The sequence below is a fragment of the Zonotrichia leucophrys genome, chromosome 8 (assembly GCF_028769735.1).
Source record: "Zonotrichia leucophrys gambelii isolate GWCS_2022_RI chromosome 8, RI_Zleu_2.0, whole genome shotgun sequence".
NCBI classification, from domain to species: Eukaryota; Metazoa; Chordata; class Aves; order Passeriformes; family Passerellidae; genus Zonotrichia; species Zonotrichia leucophrys.
This window is the reverse complement of record NC_088178.1, coordinates 25,680,268-25,699,710: the sequence shown is the minus strand read 5'-3', so window position 1 is coordinate 25,699,710 and position 19,443 is coordinate 25,680,268. Positions and strand designations below refer to the sequence as shown.

Here is a 19,443-nt window from a genome sequence, read left to right as displayed (position 1 = left end):
AAGAGATTGAAGAGCTGGATTATTTGGCTGTGTACAGGTACTGGCTCCTGGTGAGGGTTAGGAAAAGGCATTCTAGTGGTGATGAGCCATTCTCAGTTAAGGAGCCCATCACTGTGGCTGTGCTTCAGTGGCAGACAGACGTGGTGCCAGAGCTGCCCCAGTGATTCTGAGCACCTGCAGCTCTGTGTCCCAGCAGGGCATCATGTTGGTGCTGGCTTGAGCCCCAGCTCTCTGTGTTGCTCTAGCACACTGCCATGGTGTAACTCAACTCAGCTTTTAGAGCAGATCTCTGCACATTTTCTCCTGAAAGAGGCAAGTTCAAGAGATTGATTTAGTGCTGCATCAGTAGTGGTGTGTGTGGTCGCACATACAGGGGCTCTGTAAGCAGTTATGCTTCTCATCACATGACAGAAGCACGACTGTGCAGTCCCTGTTTCAGGATATGCAAAGGATTGATGCTAGTGGGTGGTTTCAGAGATAAATTTCTCTGGCCAGGAATGTTTTGAAGACATTCAGTGCAGAGAGAATGGCCCTGTTGATGTCATATCATGTAATTGGTGAGATCATGTGTGTATAAAAGTCACGAGAACAGGAAAGGCTAGTAGGTTGGTCACTCCTGCCCCTTTTATTTTCCTTGCATATGTTTTCCAACTCCAACTTGCCTGTCTGCTCTTTAGCTTCTCTGTAAGTAAAGACTAATTAAAAAGGCACCAGCCTCCAGTATGAAATTTGAAGAGTTTTTGCTTCATAGGTTCATGTTTGGCAGTGAGAAAAGAACACATAAAGCTCACAAGAAAGATGGTGAGGGTTTTTGTCCATACAAAATACTGATCTGGGATTGGATAGAAAGAAAGGCTGCATCTCTCCATTCCTATGGGCCCTGGCATTCCAGGATTGCAGTCAGTGGGAGAAGAGTTGGTGTAGGAGGGATCTGAAGAACCCTGCCAAGGGTAAAAAGTGAAAAGCAGAGTGGAGCAGTCCTGGGCAGAGGCTGTTTCCCATGGGGGCTCCGTCCAAATCCAGGCATTCCCACTCCAGCCCTGAGCATTCCCTGGGTCTGTGGGTGCCTCTGCATTGGTGGTGCCCGTTTGGGAAGCCTGGCACTGCGTGCTGCCCAGCTCACAGTCCCAGCTGTGCTGTCCTGGGCCTGGGTTGATGAGCTGGTTGGAAAGGCAGAGGGCAGCTCTGCCACTCTTTGCTCAGGCCAGTGTGGAAATGCCCCCAAGCCCCCCGTGCCCACCAGACCTCTCTTTGTGGAGCAGTGGAAACTGCATGCATCTGTCTTTTCCTTCTCTGGCTGCCATTCCTTGCAATCAGGCTGGAGAGAGTTTTGCATGGAATCACAGAATGGTTTGGCTTGGAAGGGATCTTAAAGATCATCTTCAAAGAAAGGCTTTTATGCTGAGAGCCTCATTGTCTTTTGCAGCTGTATTAGCTGGGCTAATAGAAGGTACAGTTTCTCCCAGCAAACCTTTCCTCACTGGCACTAAAATATGTGTTTGCTTGCTATGAATGAAGAGTTGAGGTTGTTTTGGATATTCTTCTAGGGAAGGAGAAAAAGACACGGCTTTTAAAAATAATGTTGGCAGCTCTTGGGAAAGGTCTGATCATTCATTAAATGAAAAAGTTCATTCTCCATTTCAAAGAACACATTGTGGTCACAAAGATCACCGTGAAATCAAAGCGAGTTTGCTGCAGAACTCATCTCTTGCACAGAAAATTAAACTTTTTAAAGTTTTTTTCTCAATTATGAGGTGACTGAAGAAGAAAGAGACCGGTAGGGTTTTAAAAAGACATACTGTAGATTGATTTATAGTTCCAGCCTTTATTCACATAGCCTGTCATTTGAAAAAGTTTATCAGAGTTCTTTATGAGTAAATGATGGGCCAAAATGGACCAACATTTTGAAATAAGAAATGAGCTGTGAGGTTCTTCTGTGAAAGTGCTGGTAAAATTTGAATAAAAAAATAAAAAATTTGAACCTTTTTAATATTTCAGAAGAGAATCATGGAGAGAAAGTGCCCTGCAGTAGTGTAGCCTAAAACTGATGAAAGTAGTGTGGCCTAAAACTGATGAAAATGAGCCTTTCCTGGGCTGTTGTGTGAAGAGCTTTTCCAAGGCTGGGGCTGTCCTTACCCGAGCAGTGCTCCCCCAGTGCACAGATCTCAAGGTGCTTTACAGAATTAAAGCCCCAGTGAATTAGAGCTCAGTGCAAGCCAGTGAGACCCAAATGCATTTATTTCCAAATTTAGTAGTTGATTAATGAGTCACAGAGAGGACACATTTAAGAGTGTTGCTCTGAATTTGGAAATACAGTATTGTACATACTCAGACTGGAGGCTGTACATTGGCTGTGCCCTTGAAATAACCTTATTCATCTGCACCTGGAAGTTGTTCTCCATCCACAAAACCCAGTGGGGCTGTTTAAGGCCAATTCACAGGTGTCTGAAATTTTACATACAGAGGTGTGAGGCTATTTAAAACACATGTGCAGGTGTTTACATTGCAGCGTGCAGGAGCAAGGCCGTGCACATCCAATTTAGGTTTCATGTTGAAAGACAGGGCTACCTTAAAGGAAGTCCAGGAACAGGTGGCAAGGTTGGCCTGTTCCCAGTGGTGTTAAAAAGGAGATAAGCCATACTGTTAAAGAGCTCATTTCTATGCTGCATAAACTATTTGCTGGTTGCTTGTTCAATGTTACTTTCAAGGATCTAGGAGAGTATTAGAGAGCACAAAAGCACAGTAAAAACTACCTGAAGATGCTGATGTGTCCAGCATTCTCTCCAGTGTTTTGGTTATAGATCTTCTGCTGGAAGTTCTGATTGTTCAGAGCTCTGCTCCTGGCTCAGAGGCTTTGCCCCAGTGACTGATAAGGTCAGGATACTCAAAAAACACCTCACAAGTGGTGATGCAGTCCCTGCTGAGGAGGCGTTTGAGTACAGAACTAAACTCTGATGGGCTCAGGGTTACCCCCTGACTTGGCATGAGCAGCTCCTGGACCAGGTGTGAGTTGTTCAAAAGTGTCCTGGGCTGCTGATGGCTTCTGCTTTTCAGAAATTCTGCTGCTGGTGGCTGTTTTGTCTAGTTGGAGATGGACAGTTTTATAAGGCAGTAAATTCTGGAAAGCTGTTTGAGCAGAGTGCTGAAATTGGACATCTGGAAAGATGTCCAGGAGAAAAGTTACATCTTCCTGAAGTTTGTGGTCTTGTCAAGTGCCAAGGCTGGCACCCTGAGGAAGCAGAAACATTCCTTTTTCCTGTTTCAGAACCCAAGTGGACAGGCCAGGTCCATGTAGAGCAAGTCCAAGGCTGCAGGCAGCTCAAGTGCCTTTCCCATCAAGTGACAGAGGACCCAGGTGGGGAGGAGAGTGATTATAGGGAATTACAGCCCCATACACTTCCTCTATCCCAGTTAATCTCTCCAGGAAGTGGGAGCAGAAGTACAAATGCTCACTTGTCTGAAGCACCTGGAGTTTGCACACAGAATTGACAGGAGTTGGAACAGAAGCTTTGTTTGGGTGTGGAAGGAGCTTTGCAATAGCCACTGTCCCTGAAACAACGGGGGCAGGTCCCAGCAGGGGCAGAGGCTTCTGTCCCTCACCTCTGGAGGAGCTGGGAGATCTCCTGGGGGCTGGTTCTGCCAAACCTCACACGAACTGAGCAGCACCAGCAGCCAGGAGGAGCTCAGCACATTTCAAGAGGAGCTGCACAAGGGCTTGAAGTCACCCAGCACCTTCAGCACGTGGACCTCTCCAGGGTCAGCATGCAGAGGTAAAAATGAGCCATTCAGTTCCTGGGAGGTTTGCTTGGGGTGTGGTCCAAGTTCTGCCTGTAGTTTTGGGTCATTTCTTCTTGATTTACCCAAGTTGCTCTGGCCCATGCTTGGCCCCAGACTCCTCATTCTGAGCAGGATTTGGCAGCACGTGGTGAGACAGCTCTTGTGCCTGCTGCTCTTCGCAGAGGTGCTACCTGAGAGCATCAGGGCTCCCAGGACAGTGATAGCAGGAATAAACAATGTGAAAAACAAAATAAACTCTTGCTATCAGAGTCACAAGGCAAGCTGTCCAACACAACAGTGGTCTCTGATTTTATATTTAATTTTAGAAGCTGAAACTAAATGTTTTAATTTTATATTATTCTCAACATAATGCTAATTTGCTCCAGATGTCCACTCTGAGCTGAGCACTGCCATTTTGCATAGAAAGCATGTGCGTCAGTGATTTATTCCAAATAGCTTCTATTTTACTGCATTTCATTTTATTCTGAATGAAGTACTTAACAACATGTTTCTCTTTAAGAATCTTACTTAATCATATGGATATAATTTCTTCAATTTACGTTTTCAGTTCTTTAGTGTGGTGGCCACAGGGTGTTTCTTAACCTAGGAAGATTAAATGCACATGTTGAAAGCTGCTTATATTTGATTTTGAGGCACTTTCATTTCAAAGTCCTCCACGTAAGGTACAGAAGTGATTGTGGTTTCCTGCTAGGTTCTGGGATAGAGGGATAACTCTCAGGAAAACCTTGCAGATACCTTCTAATAATCATCCATGACAATAACATAATTTCATTTCTTTCAAAACTGTGGTCTACCGAGAGTGTTTAAGACTTTTTTTATTGGGGTTCAGGAGAAAAAGAGATTTAATTTTCTTGTCATTTCTGGGCTACAGTTCAACATTTCAATTTAAAACCTATTTCCGTTGAGCTCCTTTCCCAGTTTTCCCTCAAAATATTATCTTAGAAAATGTCTTTTATTCAGTTATTTTTTTATTTATTTAGCAGCATATTAAAAATTATGTGAGACAGCTCAATATGAACCTTTGTTATTTGAGCGTGGCTCACTCAGCCGTTCCTGTGCATGGGCTGCCATTGGTCAAGTATGTCAGGAATGTCCTTTGGCAGTGGCCTGGAGCTGCGTCACGGGTGAGAGGCAGCTCCTCTGAGCTGCTCCCAACCTTGCAACAAAGTCCAGGCAGGATTTTTATTCTTTCATTTTAAAGCTCACCCAGGGTTGTAGGTTGTGGTAAGATGGGATGCTTCTGCAGTGGTCACACAAAATGTAATATACCAGATTAACCAGATATCAAAACCTACTCTTTGTCCCTTTTAAAAATAATTTCTATAATCCCTTTTCTTCTTAGGCTTTTACACTGCAACCTATGCCATGGGATATAAATTTCATGAGGTCCCCTCATTTGTGAGGCAGGTTTTTCCCACCTGAAAAAAATGTTCATCTGTATTAATTTACATCTTCTTTTTGCATTTCTTTTTCAATCTTAGCATTTAATTTTCAGAACTAACCTTGCTGTTATTCTACAATTGTATTAGTTTATTATACTGAATTGTTGACACAGCTGGTAGGGAGCTAAGTGCTGTGGTTTCACACAATAAAATTTCAGACAATATGTGTAGCACTTCTTTTTCATACATATCATTTGAAAGCCATATGATTCACCAATATGTGTTATTGTTATCCACCCATGTGGGACACAATCTATTTTAAATTAGTGAAGTGACTTGCTAAACTCCCTGTAAACAATAAGACTGTGGGAAAACATTAAGTGCTATTCAGAAAAGAACATTGCTATACAGTCTTTTATCCAGAGGATCCCACAGTGCTGTAGAGAATGGAGGGACCTGGCACTGCTCTTGAGCAGAGCTCATCCTCTCAACAGGCTTTGGAGGCAGCTCCAGCCCTGGAAACTGGAGCAGGGCTTGGTGAGGGTGTCAGTGCCCACACCAGTGCAGTGGGTGTGGTAAATCACCCTGAACGAGGAGCAGCAATAGGGTGTTTGTTAGCAAAATCTGGATTTAGCATCTGCTTTGGAGAGAAAACTGACCTCCTTTAAAGCAGGTTGAGGTCTTGAAACCATTTTCCTAGGAATAAGTCTGTTAGATTTTCTTTCATGTAATGAACATGGTCAAGCAAGACAAAATGCAAACACAGACTAGGCAGTGACTTAGGGTAAAGGGAGGATAAATTCCTTATTTGTAGGGGAGAAAGAGCAGGTTCTCTCAGATTTATCCTTCTCCATGTGTTACCCTGAGCTCTGTGGGATTCTGCTGTAGTGTGCTGAGCAGGTCCGTGGGTGAAGGAGAGAGCTGTGTCTCTTGGGGTTGGTTTTTAGAAAAAAATAATAATGTTTTAAAGACAAATGCTTCAAGATTCCAGTGCTTTAATGTTTCAGAGACGAAAAATGTTTTTTTTTTGAAAACAAATCATAAAAAGTACAAGGATTTTTGCCCAAGAGCTCCCCAGTCATGGCACAAGGGAGAGCAGAATGAGGTGACCAGCCCTGTGGTGAGAACAAGCTCCCAGCCCATCCCTCAGCTTCCCAGTGGTTCTCCAGCAGCTCTTGGAGGGCTCTTTGGCAGAGCTCAGCTTTACACACGTGAGGGAGTGTCAGCTGCAGTCATTTGAGCAGATCCCTTGCCTGTCCTGGATTACAGGTGGGACCTCAGTCTTCCCTTGGGGACAATCAGATTTGCCCAGCGTGGCACAGAAGGAGCAGGAGCCCATCTGAGCACTGAGTCCCACTGGCTTTTCTGCTCCACTGCTGAGAACAACCTTGGGGAAAATTGTGTGTTGTCCTCTTTGCTTTGTGCAGATTAACCCAGTGTTGGCAAGTTCATGCAGTTTGTCCATTTGCAGGGAAACTTTACTCTTCTCAGCTGAATTTCAAGCTGAAATAACAATTTGAGATAAAAGCTCCATTATGCACTTATGGAAATGAGCACGGGTAGGGTATGAGAAGGACAGTAGGTTTTAAGATTTAGAAAAATCCATCCTAACTAAAATGGGAGAAAACCCCAGCAATAAAACTCCTGACTTTGTGAAACATTTAGTGAGGAAAATGAACAAGCTGTGTTGAACCACGTACAGAAAGTTGGATGTGCAACAAAAAACCTACATAGATGGGCAAAGAGTTACCTTGATGCTATTTTTCATCTTTCCTAAGAGAATTTGGTTGTGCTGGAGTAGTTCAGTCAGCTGTAGCCAGCAATTTCCCACTGTAGATCAGATTTCATCCACAGGATCCTCCTCTGTTTGATCTGCCAAGGGCAGGAGCCACTTTGTAAGCTGTGATGACATGTGACAAGCTATGACTGTAAAACATATTTATTTATTGGTCTTGACAAAGGTAGGAGCTGGCTTTTCCAGAATTACAAAAAAAAGGAGTGCAGGGGGAATGAGTGGGAAGTTGGGATGGACACTCACTGTTGGCAGATGACACTGTGTTTGTGACACACGGGTTTGTCACACGCTGGGCTCAGATCTTCCTGTGGCTGGAGACAGACACAGCCCAGGCTGCTCTGTCTGTGCTGCACTGGAAACTCATCCTGTTCCTAGACACACTCTTGGCATGTTACAAAGGCAGACTGGACTATGTGAGGATCTTTTTGTTCCTTTACTGGTTCATTAAAAAGAAAGGAAAATATGAAATAAAGAGGGAAGCTTTTCATTTTGGTTTTTTCCATGTGTTTGTTAGGGAATACATTGAGGGTATTTCAATAGTGTCTGATGCCAGTATAACAGCTTAAGTCTGTTTGCTTAATTCCTGAATGTGCGCATTGTTTTTAGCAAACATTCGTAATTTATGTTTGTCCTGCCTCTCTTCCAATCTGCCATTGGATTCAGAGTGTGAACCAGCCCAGGCAGCTCCTCTGCAGTGCTCTGTGCAGCTGAGTCCCAGCGCAGGGTGAGCAGTGCCCTGTGCTGGGCACGGAAGGGCTGCTGAGCTCCTGCGCTGAAAGAGAGCGCTCAACACATCACAGGAACAGCTTACAGAAGCAGGGTGTGTAATTTTTAATAACTGGGATAAAAACCCTCAGTGACATCTTTAAAATATAAATGCCTTTTCTTGTTTCTTTTATTTCTTTGCCCCCCCTCCCTTATTTTGCCTTTTCATCTCTTCTCCTTTCAATTCCATTAAGCTTCATTGTACAATAATGTATCGCAGTGGACTTTTTTCAATTATGTTTTTGATTTTTTCCTCCTTGTTACTATAAAACTCCAGATGTTTTGAGACTTCATGGTTCTCTGGATTATTTTTTCCTTTATTTTAATCTTCTTTTGTAACATGCCACACATGTGGTATTTTGGCCTTTTAAGATGCTAGGCTATGCTAATCAGCCATAAGTTTTGGGGAAGGATTTTTTTTTCTTTTTATAATTACTTTTCCCCCTTCTTTTTGCTGTTGTCTCTTTAATTTTTTTCTTTTTTCTATCTGTTTTCTTTTTTGTTACCCCAACTGGTTAGTCCACATCAATCGTAATGGATTCTCCCTTTGCTCTGAGGCTGCATTCTTTATGTTAAGCAAATTAATTCTTCATTCCAAACTTTCCAACTCTCTTACCTGTAAGGGGATTGTGAGCCCCATTTTCACCTTGCTTGTCAGGACAGAACTGTTTGCACTGAAATTGGCCCCTCCAGACCGAGAGCACAGACTTTGGAGGTTGAGATGGGTGCAAAAAGATTCTACTTCAGATACAAACTGGAATGGAAATGTTTCCTTGGAAATTAAGACAATGAATTACTGCTCCAGAGAAATGAGTTTTTGAAGTACATGTAGGAAATGATACTTTTTATTTAAAAAATCAAAAAGTACTGGAGGGAAGCATTTTAATTTATTTGTGGTTATTTGCTGGCATGGATGGAGAGGGGTTTTAATTTATTTTGTTCAATCTTAATTTTGTCCCCAAAACAAGCAGATCTGGCTTCAGATATTAGAACAACAAATCTTGGATTGTGTGTTGTCCTTTAATTTCAAATAGCTTGTAAGCTATTCAAAAAATCCCAAATAAAGAATAGTTTACCAATTACATCTGAGGAAATAAAGGGGCTGACATGGGGTGTCTTCTTTGCTTATTACATGGCCCTATGAATTTTGCATTTTGTTCTTTAAAATGTTGCCTCATGTAATGTTATTTTTGCCTGCAAGCCATAATACTGCATTCAGTCCAACTGTAATGAGGTTTCAGAAAATTGTTTGCTTTCCAAATGACATATTTAGCAAAACCTTATGGCAAAATCTGTGGCTGTCAAGCTGCTGATAGTAAAAAATTCCCAACTTTCCTGGTTCATTCTTTCTCATGTGTTGTAGGAAACAAATGCAACTACCCCTGTTTTGACAAATGTTTATATTTCTTGATTAAAGAAGAATTACTAAAAAGATTAAAGAAGAATTACTAAAAAGAGTTTTAATACTAGAATTCAGGTCTTGTGAAAAGGATAGGATGCTCTGAGAGTTTCCCAGTTCCTTTGAGTTTGCTGGAAAATGTATGGAAAGCTGTGTTTGCTCACTGAAGTGGGTGACCTGCTGGCACTAGAGGAAATCAATGTGTGAATATTCCAGTGCTGGAAGGAACATTTGCCCCGTGCAGGGGCTGCTGGCAGGCAGGTGGGGTCTGTTTGTGTGGGAGTCACCTCGTGGGCAGAGCCACACCTGGGCACTCTCAAAACTGCAGGACTTAAAGGAGTTAAAGGCGTCCTCCATGGGCCAGCTCTGCATTCCTCATGGATCCATCGCTCCTGCTGCTGCCCCAGGGGGCTCAGGGGCTTAGAAAATTCATAAAATTGAAATAAAAGGGACGGCCCAAAGTCTTGTGTAAGTCAGAGATGTTCAGACACCTCCTCCAGGAATTCTCAGTGTATTCGTATTTCCCAGTTTCAAGGCAATTAGGAAATGCACAATCTGTCTAACAGCATAAAGGAAAATTAACTGTTTATTGGTGGACAGTGTGTGGATGTCAAATGGTTGGCCACAACTACCCTAAAGCCCAACAATGTGAAGGATGTATTGCATTTATACTGTGGCTCACTCTTCTTTCTTCTTCCTGTTCTGAACCTTTTAAGCTTTTCTTCTTTTACACACCAGCAGCTGTACATCATTCTGGCTAAAGCCCTAAATGCTTTTTTAAAAGACAAATAATTAAAAGTACGAGCATTTTTGCCCAGGACTGAAATGAAATAGCATGTGGTGTCACTTTTGTAAATTGTTCAGGCTGCAGAAATAAAACCAAACACGGATATTGGCAGGTCTTTTTATGTTACAGTTATCTTCCACTGTTTTGTAATCACAAAGGGAAAAAACCCAGCTTCAACAATTTAAATCAGTAAGTTTGAATCTGGCTAAATAAATGGGGATTCTTTAAGATGTTAAAGCCTCTTTCCTATGGGTGACTTGTTAGGTACTCAGATAGTTCTGTTGAGTTTTATTAAACTCCTTGCATGAGCCATGTTGCTCATGCACAACTATTTGCGGGATCAGGGCTTTACATTGCAGCTACAACAGCGAATTAAACATTAATCTAATCAGGAGTTAGCTGGGAAAAACAAAGCCCCAAAGCAGATACTTTGATTGTGGTGTGGGGTGGAACAACTCAAGTGTTTTAAGTTCCTGAGGTTCATAACAGTTGGGAGCCCTGTGTGCTTCCAGCCACGGCCCCAGCATTGGCCTCAGTGTGCTGTTAAACATTGATGCTATTTAAAGAGTGGTGTGGCTGTTTCCTCCCCTCCAGAAGGGATACGCAGCCTCACAGGATCCTTTTTCTCATAGCGTGTTTTTCAGTAAAATTTTCCCAATTTTGTAATCAGTTGGGAAGAAAGAACATTTCACAATGTTCGTAAGGCTTGTGGATGTTTTGACCAGACATCAGATTTCCTATTGATAGCATTAAATGCTTTGGAATGAAATGTTTTGGGTTTTCCATCTGTAGGCTGTCTGAGATGTCAGCAGCCAATATGACCTGCTCTTTCCCTTTTAGGTCTATAAATAAAAGGCAGCTTGTTTAACTGATCTTGCAGCAGAGAGCAGAGGTGTATATTAATGAGCTTGCTCTAATGGCACACTGGACCTATTTAGCACTACGACTGTGAAGGCTTCTCTTTTTCAGTCATAACTCATTTCCTAAGAAAATGTCAGTTATTGCTTCACTCTATGGTCTGAGCTGGTTAGTTTATAGTTTATTTCTTCTGATCTGTGCCACTGACAGATATGCTAGACATGACTGTGATTAAATGTGCTCATGAAAATGGTAAACATTTGATAATATAAACTCTCTTGGGAACATGCTGTTATTTCTGCGTGGCAGCATTCTCAGGTGCATTCAAAGTATAATCTGGAAGCAAAGAAAAAAACAATTTAAGCAGTTACAGTTATTAGATTAAACTGCTTTGTTGGGAAAATTGAGATGTGTTTAGATCACTGTGAGATAATTCTGTGGTGTTTTTATAAATATGGCTTTTGAATGTGTGATATTGCAACAGCGACACTGCAGTGAGATTTTAGTGTGAAATAAAGATAACATATGTATTTCCATATGGTAACAAACTAGTTCAGTCCCATAAATTTCTACAAGGTATTTTTTTCTTGGTAGAAGCCCTGTTCTGAAAGCAGCAGTAGTTATAAAACCCAATAACTGCATTGTGTTCTTCCTGTAATCATGTGGCATTGTTTTGTGTCTGTGCTTGGGTGTGTGCAGCATTAACGATCTCACAGCAAAGACAAAAGTAGTAATTGCAATATAATTATTATTTTTATTGATGAAACTTAAGAGTTCTGTTGACATTTACAGACTTTGAGGATCAAGCAGCATTTGTTACACTTATCTCAGGCATCAAACGTCCACAAAATGTTTAGGATTGTAGGATTAAGCAGTGACAGACTGGGGCCAGATGTCTGGGAGATCCCATAAGTGGCCTTCTCAGTTGATAAAATAGCTCTTGCCATCCTGAAGCCCTTTCAAAACTGAACATTTGTTCCTTGTAGTTGAAGCTGAGACACTTGTGGGATGGCTGGATCTTCCTGGAGGGTATTTAAGAGGGAGAATGATCCCCCATTTTTCCTAGAGTAGTTTTATATAGTGTAAATGTAAATGTAAATACACTCCAAGTAGTAAGAGTAGGTGGAAGGGTTAAAAGAGTTGGTGAGTGGCATTTAAACCCAAGAACTACCTTACAAAGTTGTCTTAACAACAGCAGCCCAGTTGAAGTTGTCACACCACTTCAGGGAAGCTGTTTCCATGTGTGCACTTCAGGAGGGACAAACTGTGAGAGATACAGTCAGCAGATGAGGAATCAGGCAGTGGAAAAGGCATCCTTCAAAGTGCAGCTCTGAGTGGATTCTCAGCCCACCCTGCTCAGCTCTTTGCACCAGCTCCATTCCTCCCTGCCTTTGACACCTTTCATCTTCAGCTTCCTCTCTTCTCATCACTTGTGGCAAGGTTCTTGTCTCCACTGCTTTCCTCCTGAATGGAATTCCTGTTTCACCAACAGCCTTTGCCACCTTGAAAGTCTGAGCACTGCAGTCACATCATTCTCTTTGCTGGTGTATTTTTCCACCTGACATGTTTATCCTCAGTTTATCACTGCATTGGGACCATCCCAATGTCTATTACCCAGCTTAGCAGGGCTGGGTAATACAAATAATGTGAATTAGGAAATAAGAACATAAATAAGAAAAGCTCCAAGCATATGTGGTGATGGAGGAACCTTACTGCTGAAGGCATTGGACAAACTTACCAAGAGAAGGCAGCTGAGCACAGAAGAAGGGTCTGTAAATAAGCCCATCTTTGTCTGAGTGTTGCTGCTTTCACTGCAGCTCTGAGCATTTCTGGTAGGGCCTGCTCCTTCTCTCCCTCAGGTGTCGATCCAGCAAACTCTTAAACATATGTGCTTTCATGTGTTTTAGATTAAGCTTGTGTTAAGATGTTTGAGGACATTTGCTGTTGGAATTTTTGCTACTGACATCAGAGTGTGGGGCTGGACCTTTCATGAGTTTGGATTATTCTGCATACCTTGCTACTTTGCACTGGGCTCTAGGAATGGAACTGAAGACTGGTAATCCATTAGAAAAACATTCTGAGGGTCAAGATCCTTCTCTCTGAGTTGGAGAGAGATGGATTTGATGGCTGGAGTGCTCAGGGAAGGAGGAGTTACGGTGACATCCAGAGTGGTGAGAGACTCAGTGTTCAGATGGGACATGGGGGACCGGTGGTGTCCCTGGGGGTCTGTAGTGGGACCAAGGGCAGTCCCAGCAGATTCACAGGTTACACCAAGCTGAGTGGTGCAGTTGACACTCCTGAAGGATGGGGTGGCATCCGGAGGGACGTGGACGAGCTCCAGAAGTGGCCCATGGGGTTTCAACAAGTCCAGGGTCCTGCAGCTGGTTCAGGGCAACCCCCAGCAAACACAGGCTGGGGGATAAAGGAGCACAAAAATGCTCCAAGGGATGGAACACCTCTTGTGAGAAGAAAGGCTGAGAGAATCAGGCTTGTTCAGCCTGGAGAGGGCCCCTGGGAGACTTAAAGCAGCCTCTCAGTGCTTGAAGGGGACCTGGAAGAGAGATGAAAGGGGTAATACTTCAAAGGGATGCCACACTGTGGGCACACTAATCAAAGGAGGTTGGGAAGGAGGAAGATTGGGAACAAAAAGGAAAAAAGCGATCTTTAGGACCTCAGAACATTCACTAAGCTTTATGGAATGTCCTATGAGAAGTATGAATTTGCTGAACTCTGCTCTATTTTTCATAGACTTCAGCATTTTTGCACAATTCAAATTACTCCATCCTGAATCTTAGTCAGATTTTTAGTGATGATTGTGAAGAAAGTTTGTTTCTTTTGAAGCCTTGGTAGCTTTGGTCACTTCCAAACCCCCTTGCCTCCTTGCACCAGCTCAAGTGTTCAGAGGTGGGTCGTGGCCAAATAAAGCTTCTGAACTCATAAAATGTCACCAGCATGTCATCACCTGCGTGTCTCCAGATGATTTTGTGGATCTGACACAATGGCTGTGATGGGAAAAGATGGAAGATGTATTCCCACCAGATAGTTGTGTGTACACATACCCAGTGTGCCATTCACCCAGGTTACTGCTCAGGGCACTGAAACATTTATGGCAGTAAAGGCCACATTGATCCTTTGGTGTGTGAGGGGCTGGGACGGGCAGAGCAGTGCCAGAAACCCCAGAGCTGATGTGCATCCAGTGCCAGCACACAGCCTGCAGCACCGAGTGCTGGCTCCAGAACCACTGTGGCTGCTGTGCTGAGGTGTTTACAAACACCCTGGGATGAGCAGGATGTGCTGGGCCTTTCTCCATCTCTTAGGCCCTGGGAGATCAGGAGCCCCCAGGCTGGAGCACTTTCAGTGCTCCTCCATCTGCAGCTGCTCTCCCTTCCCCTCCCTCCCCCTGCACTGCAGTCTGCAGCTTGCCTGCCCTGAGGGGGGTGTGACAGGCAAGATTGACAGGGTGGTGATTTCTGTGATGACATCTGAGGAGCCACAGGTTCCTGGAGAGCTGCTGAACAAAATCTTGACTCAGCAAAAGGAAGTGACAAAGCATTTGCTGATTCTGTGAGAGTCAGGATTTCACTGTTTATGAGCAAGAATCATAGAAAAAGCTCTGGCTTCTAGAAACAGTGGTTGGAACAGGTTGCTCAGAGAAGCTGTGGCTGCCCCATCCCTGGAATTGCTCAAAGCCAGGTTGGACAGGGCTTGGAGCAACCTGGGACAGTGGAAGGTGTCCCTGCCCATGGCAGGGCTTGGAACTAGGGACCCTTAAGGTTCCTTCCAACCCAAACCATTCTGTGAAGATACACCTACTATATTTCAGAATTGCCCTTAATGTTGACAGGAATGTGGATTGGGTTGTGTTTCTCAAATAAATTCCTTGAAATCACAAATCCTTGAGGAATCAGGTTTTTATCTGTGTAGAGGCATAAGAAGATGTGCAGTGCCATGAAGCAGCAATATGTGCAGTGGGCAAAGAGGATGCATTCCTTCACTTTAGTGTTTGCATTCAAGCATTTGAAGATGTGCAAGTATCTGAGTGCATTTTGTGGGTGTGCAGGTGCATGAATGTGCACACCACAAGTTTGTGCTCACCTGGGAGAGTTCCCATCCTACAGACAGTGCCTCCACTGCCTCTTGTCTGTGACACTGAAACTTAGCACTGAGCAACACAAAACACCCTTCCCTTGGCCTAGTAGCTGGCAATTTTACTTATATATTTATTCAGATTTAATTTGAAACGGTGACTTCTGATCTGAAGGCTGTTTTATTGCTGAGCTCCCTAATGAAACGGGTGCTTAAGAACCCAGAATTGCTCAGGTTACTGGTTGTATAAATGCTGAGAACAGCTCTGAATGATACAGCTAGTAAAGAAAAGGGTGCAGAATAACAGCAGAGCTCCCTTGGATTGATCTTCAAATGGATCAGGTCTTCCTGTAATAGTCCATGCTCATCTGCTCCAGGGTATAATATTTCAGACACCTGAAACCAGGTTCTAACCCGCCAGCTTCTCTTACTCTCTGTCTGTAGCAGCTAATTGTTACTGCCCACAGTGGCTCCTGTGCCAGTCTACATCTCAGAGCACTCCTCAGAACACTTGTTCTTTCTTTAAATTTTCTGCTCTGACACCATGTCTCTAAGTGTTCAGCTCAGACAGAATATGTGAGATATTTATAACCCCTGTATTATTACTGAGCTGCACACCGTGTCGTCGGTGACAGATTAAATGAACAGCACAACATGTTGTGTTTCATCCATAAATTTCAACAGATGTTTGAATGTTGGTTGATTTATTGCACGTCCAGCTTGGTTCTTACACTGTTCTCATTGTGGCTGCACATGGTTTGTTTAATAGAACCTTACAATGATTTTTTTTATGACGTTTTTCAGTTTGAAGGGTGCAACAAGGCATTTTCTAGGCTTGAGAACCTCAAGATCCACCTCCGGAGTCACACTGGGGAGAAGCCATACCTGTGCCAGCATCCTGGCTGCCAGAAAGCTTTCAGCAACTCCAGTGACCGGGCCAAGCACCAGAGGACACACCTGGACACCGTAAGCACCATTCCATACTGGGAGCTGCCCCCAGTGCTCCAGGGCTCCTGGCACACAGTCGGTTCTGCTGCTCCAGGGGGCTTGGCCTTTTCGCTAGGAGAGTCTTAGAACACTCAGCTAGGAGCAAGTGGATTTGGTTTTGAGCTGTTTGTGCTCTGGGAAATGAGAAGGTCGTGATCACAGAGAGGCAGTTATGCTGTGTTACTCATGCTGAGGAGTGACTGCGCAGGATGAGTTACTCAGCAAACTCTGCCATTGTTCCTGTTCCAGTAAGAGGAGGCAGCAGCTCAGTAAGGTGCAGCTGAGTCACTGCTGCTGCTCCAAATGTGTGTCATTGTCTCACTCACTGTCCCTTCAGTGAGTGCTCTGGCTGAATGCAAAAGCTCTTCAGACCTCTCAGTGGAAGGGAAATGCACCTCAGTTTTGGACAGTAATTTTGTAAAAAGTGAAAATAAATCTGTCTCATAACTCTGTAGTTAAGTACCCTCCATTTTACAGTTAATCTCTCAGATTAACTGTGAGAAACACACTCTCTCATTCTCCTCAGCTGGCAGGTTTGGCTTGACTCTGCAGCTCTTCTCCCTTGTCTCACAGAGAGGACAGAGCCTGTCAAGTGTCTTGGGCTCTACTGAAATGAAATCACCAGATCAGGGGGAAAGAAAGCAATGACACAGCTCTGCAGACCAGTCATGTCCTCAGCATAGAGCTTGTAAAGAATAACAGGCAGAGTTGTTCCTTTGTCTTTTTCAAAGAAGTGAATATATGGTTTAGTTTGGCCAAGTGTTTATGGGGCAGAACTTTTGAGTTTAATTGATATTTACTTTTTAAGCAGTTACACATTTCAGACAGTGCAGCATTAAGGAATGTCTAATGTACATTATGCCTTGCAAAAACAAACAAGTAAGAGAAGCAAGTCAGTCACATTTTCCAAACCAAAGCACACTTAAAATAACAATGTTTTATTTATTTGAAAGTCAACCTGAGATATTTGAATTTGTCATTTGTATCTCTTTTGAAAGTGGATATACTAATTGCATGTAGTTTTTAAATTTAATTGCCTGAATCTAGTAGTTATATTTTTTATTAGCCAAACTCACAAATTGAATGCCATCTATTAGTTTTAAGAGAGAACTGACATGGTTACTAAAATGAGCACAAATTCTTTATATGTGTTGTCTGTGCAATATTGAAGACAAATGTCTTAACTTTCTATTTTCTTTTCTTCTCTTCTCCCTTTATCTCTGTCTTTATTATCTGAAATGCTCATAAATCAGGAAAAAGGTACAGTAATAATTTTCTAATAACTTTCTTCAATATCTAAACACATCCTCCGTGCTATTCCGCTGCAGGTTCTCTAAAACTGTTTCTGTAGTCCTGCACACAGGAACTGAGTTCCACTTACCTGATTTAATTGAAGCCCTGTGGTTTAAGCTCAGTGAATTGTGTGCTTATGTGAACATGAAAAATAGCAGAGCTACAGGATGGTGCTGCTGCACCAAACAACTGCCTGGAATGTCAGAGCACACAGCCATGAACCTTTGTAAGGGTGATCACATTCTCATCTAGTTTCCCTGGGACTGAGTTGAATGATTTTATCACTAATTTGAATGACATCAGTGATTTGAAAAATACTCTGCTGGTTTTTCTGCCAAGGGATTTGTTAAAGTTTTCCATAGCTTTTCCTCAGGTGTCAGTTCTCTGTGTTCCAGACACTCTCAATAAATCTCCTTTGCCCTGTAACTTTCTGGGTAGGTGCTGTGTTAGCCTGTAAGGTCATGAATTGGTGAATGATTCTATTATTCCTTCAGAAATTTCCTGCTGGCTGGACAGAGCAGCAATACTTATCCTCTGGAGGTGCTTACAAAGAAAGGGGGTTTATATAGGCTGCTTTTTCCTTACTGAGTGCATTTGGAATTGGTTTTAAAGCTTCTCAATGTAGGTCACTCCACCATTTATCTTCTCCAAAGGAGAATCTGTAAATCATTTCGCTTACTGGTGTATGCTAGTTTGATGGAATCCCCACTAAATCATCTGGAAGTAGATCCTTCTCCTAGGCAGGAGCAGAACAAAGGGAACCTGTCTGTCCTTGTGGTAAAAAGGGCACATCAGCACTCCTCCAGGAGCACAGCAACTGGGTTTGCAGGACCTCACAGTCACTTCTCCCAAAACTGGTGGGATTTTTTGCCTTCTGTGCATCCTCCTTCGGAAACCAAGGGGATTAAAGAATGTGACATCGAGGTCATGGCAAACCAGTTTTCTGCCTTTGAGAAGACACCAAAAGGATTTGCTAGTCCTAGTGAGAAGGCTGAGGTAATGTTGATAGATGAGGCAAGAAAAGAGAAGACAAAAGAATGTTCCATTCAAGTTGAAAGCTTTGTGAGCTGTGCCATGCAGCACTATTCTGCTGGCATTTAAGACAATGGTCACTTAATAAAAAGTGCCTTTGCTCATTTTGGCAATTACACCTTCATTAGGAGTTTGTTCTGTAACCCAGAGAGAGTGTTCCATCTGTTAGGCATAGGCATAGCCACAAGAAGAATTTGGTGAGGATTTCAGTCACTGGGAAGGTCCCCTCTGAGCCTCCTTTTCTGCAGGCTGAGCCCCCCAGCTCCCTCAGCCTCTCCAGACTGTTCCCCAACTGCATTGCCCTTCTCTGGACATGCTCCAGCCCCTCAATGCTTTTCCTGTCATGAGGGGCCCACAGTGTGTGTGCCCATGCTGGGATGGGCACAGGGGTATGACATCTGTCCCACAGTGTGTGTGCCCATCCTGGGGCAGGCACAGGGGTGTGACATGTGTCCCACAGTGTGTGTGCCCATGCTGGGACGGGCACAGGGGTGTGACACGTGCCCCACAGTGTGTGTGCCCCTCCCGGGTGTGACTCTGTCCCTCTGCTCCTCCCCAGAAGCCCTACGCCTGCCAGATCCCCGGCTGCTCCAAGCGCTACACCGACCCCAGCTCCCTGCGCAAGCACGTCAAGGCTCACTCGGCCAAAGAGCAGCAGGTGCGTAAGAAGGTAAGAGCAGGCAAGGAGTGGCACGTCCCCAGAGCTCCTCAATGCACTCATTTTTCATTTATCTTTAATTTATGTATTTTCAGATCAGTTTTTCTGCAATATCACAGAAGAAAACTCAAATGGAGCTGATTTTCCTGGTTTTTAATCACTGTTGTGAAGCAAACCACCTAATATATGTATACTTTCAAAGGCTGCCACCCTCTAAGTTCAGTTTGCCCCATGCTTTCTGTCCAAGCATTTATTTTCCTGTTCATCTTTATACACAAGCCCAAACTGTGCTGTCATTCACATAAAATGACCATGTCCATGCACTGAGTCTCAGCACTGACTGATGGTATTTACTGAAGTACATGTTGGCAGATCATCTAAACACAAATGAAACTAAGCCAGGGTACAGTGGAAATGTAGAAAAGAGGACTTGGAGTAGAAGAGATGTCCTTGTGTCAGCCATGCTCCCTTCCCTCCCCATTTTTCCTTCCTGTCATTTCTGGAACACTTCAGAGAAACGAGGGAATTACTTCCTAACACCAAACCTGGGTGTCATTTGTTCAGCTCTGTGTACTGAGATGAATGCCTTCACATGTCACCATC

The 19,443-nt window shown here is 43.5% G+C and overlaps 1 protein-coding gene across 1 annotated transcript in view; it reads left to right on the top strand.

Annotated features, from left to right (window-relative positions):
* GLIS1 (GLIS family zinc finger 1) overlaps nucleotides 1-19,443 on the top strand; it is a 176,515-nt gene that overhangs the window by 128,656 nt on the left and 28,416 nt on the right. Inside the window, 2 exon segments of the mRNA XM_064720276.1 lie at nucleotides 15,675-15,836; nucleotides 18,742-18,852. Of these exon segments, the coding sequence (XP_064576346.1) occupies nucleotides 15,675-15,836; nucleotides 18,742-18,852 (273 nt within the window).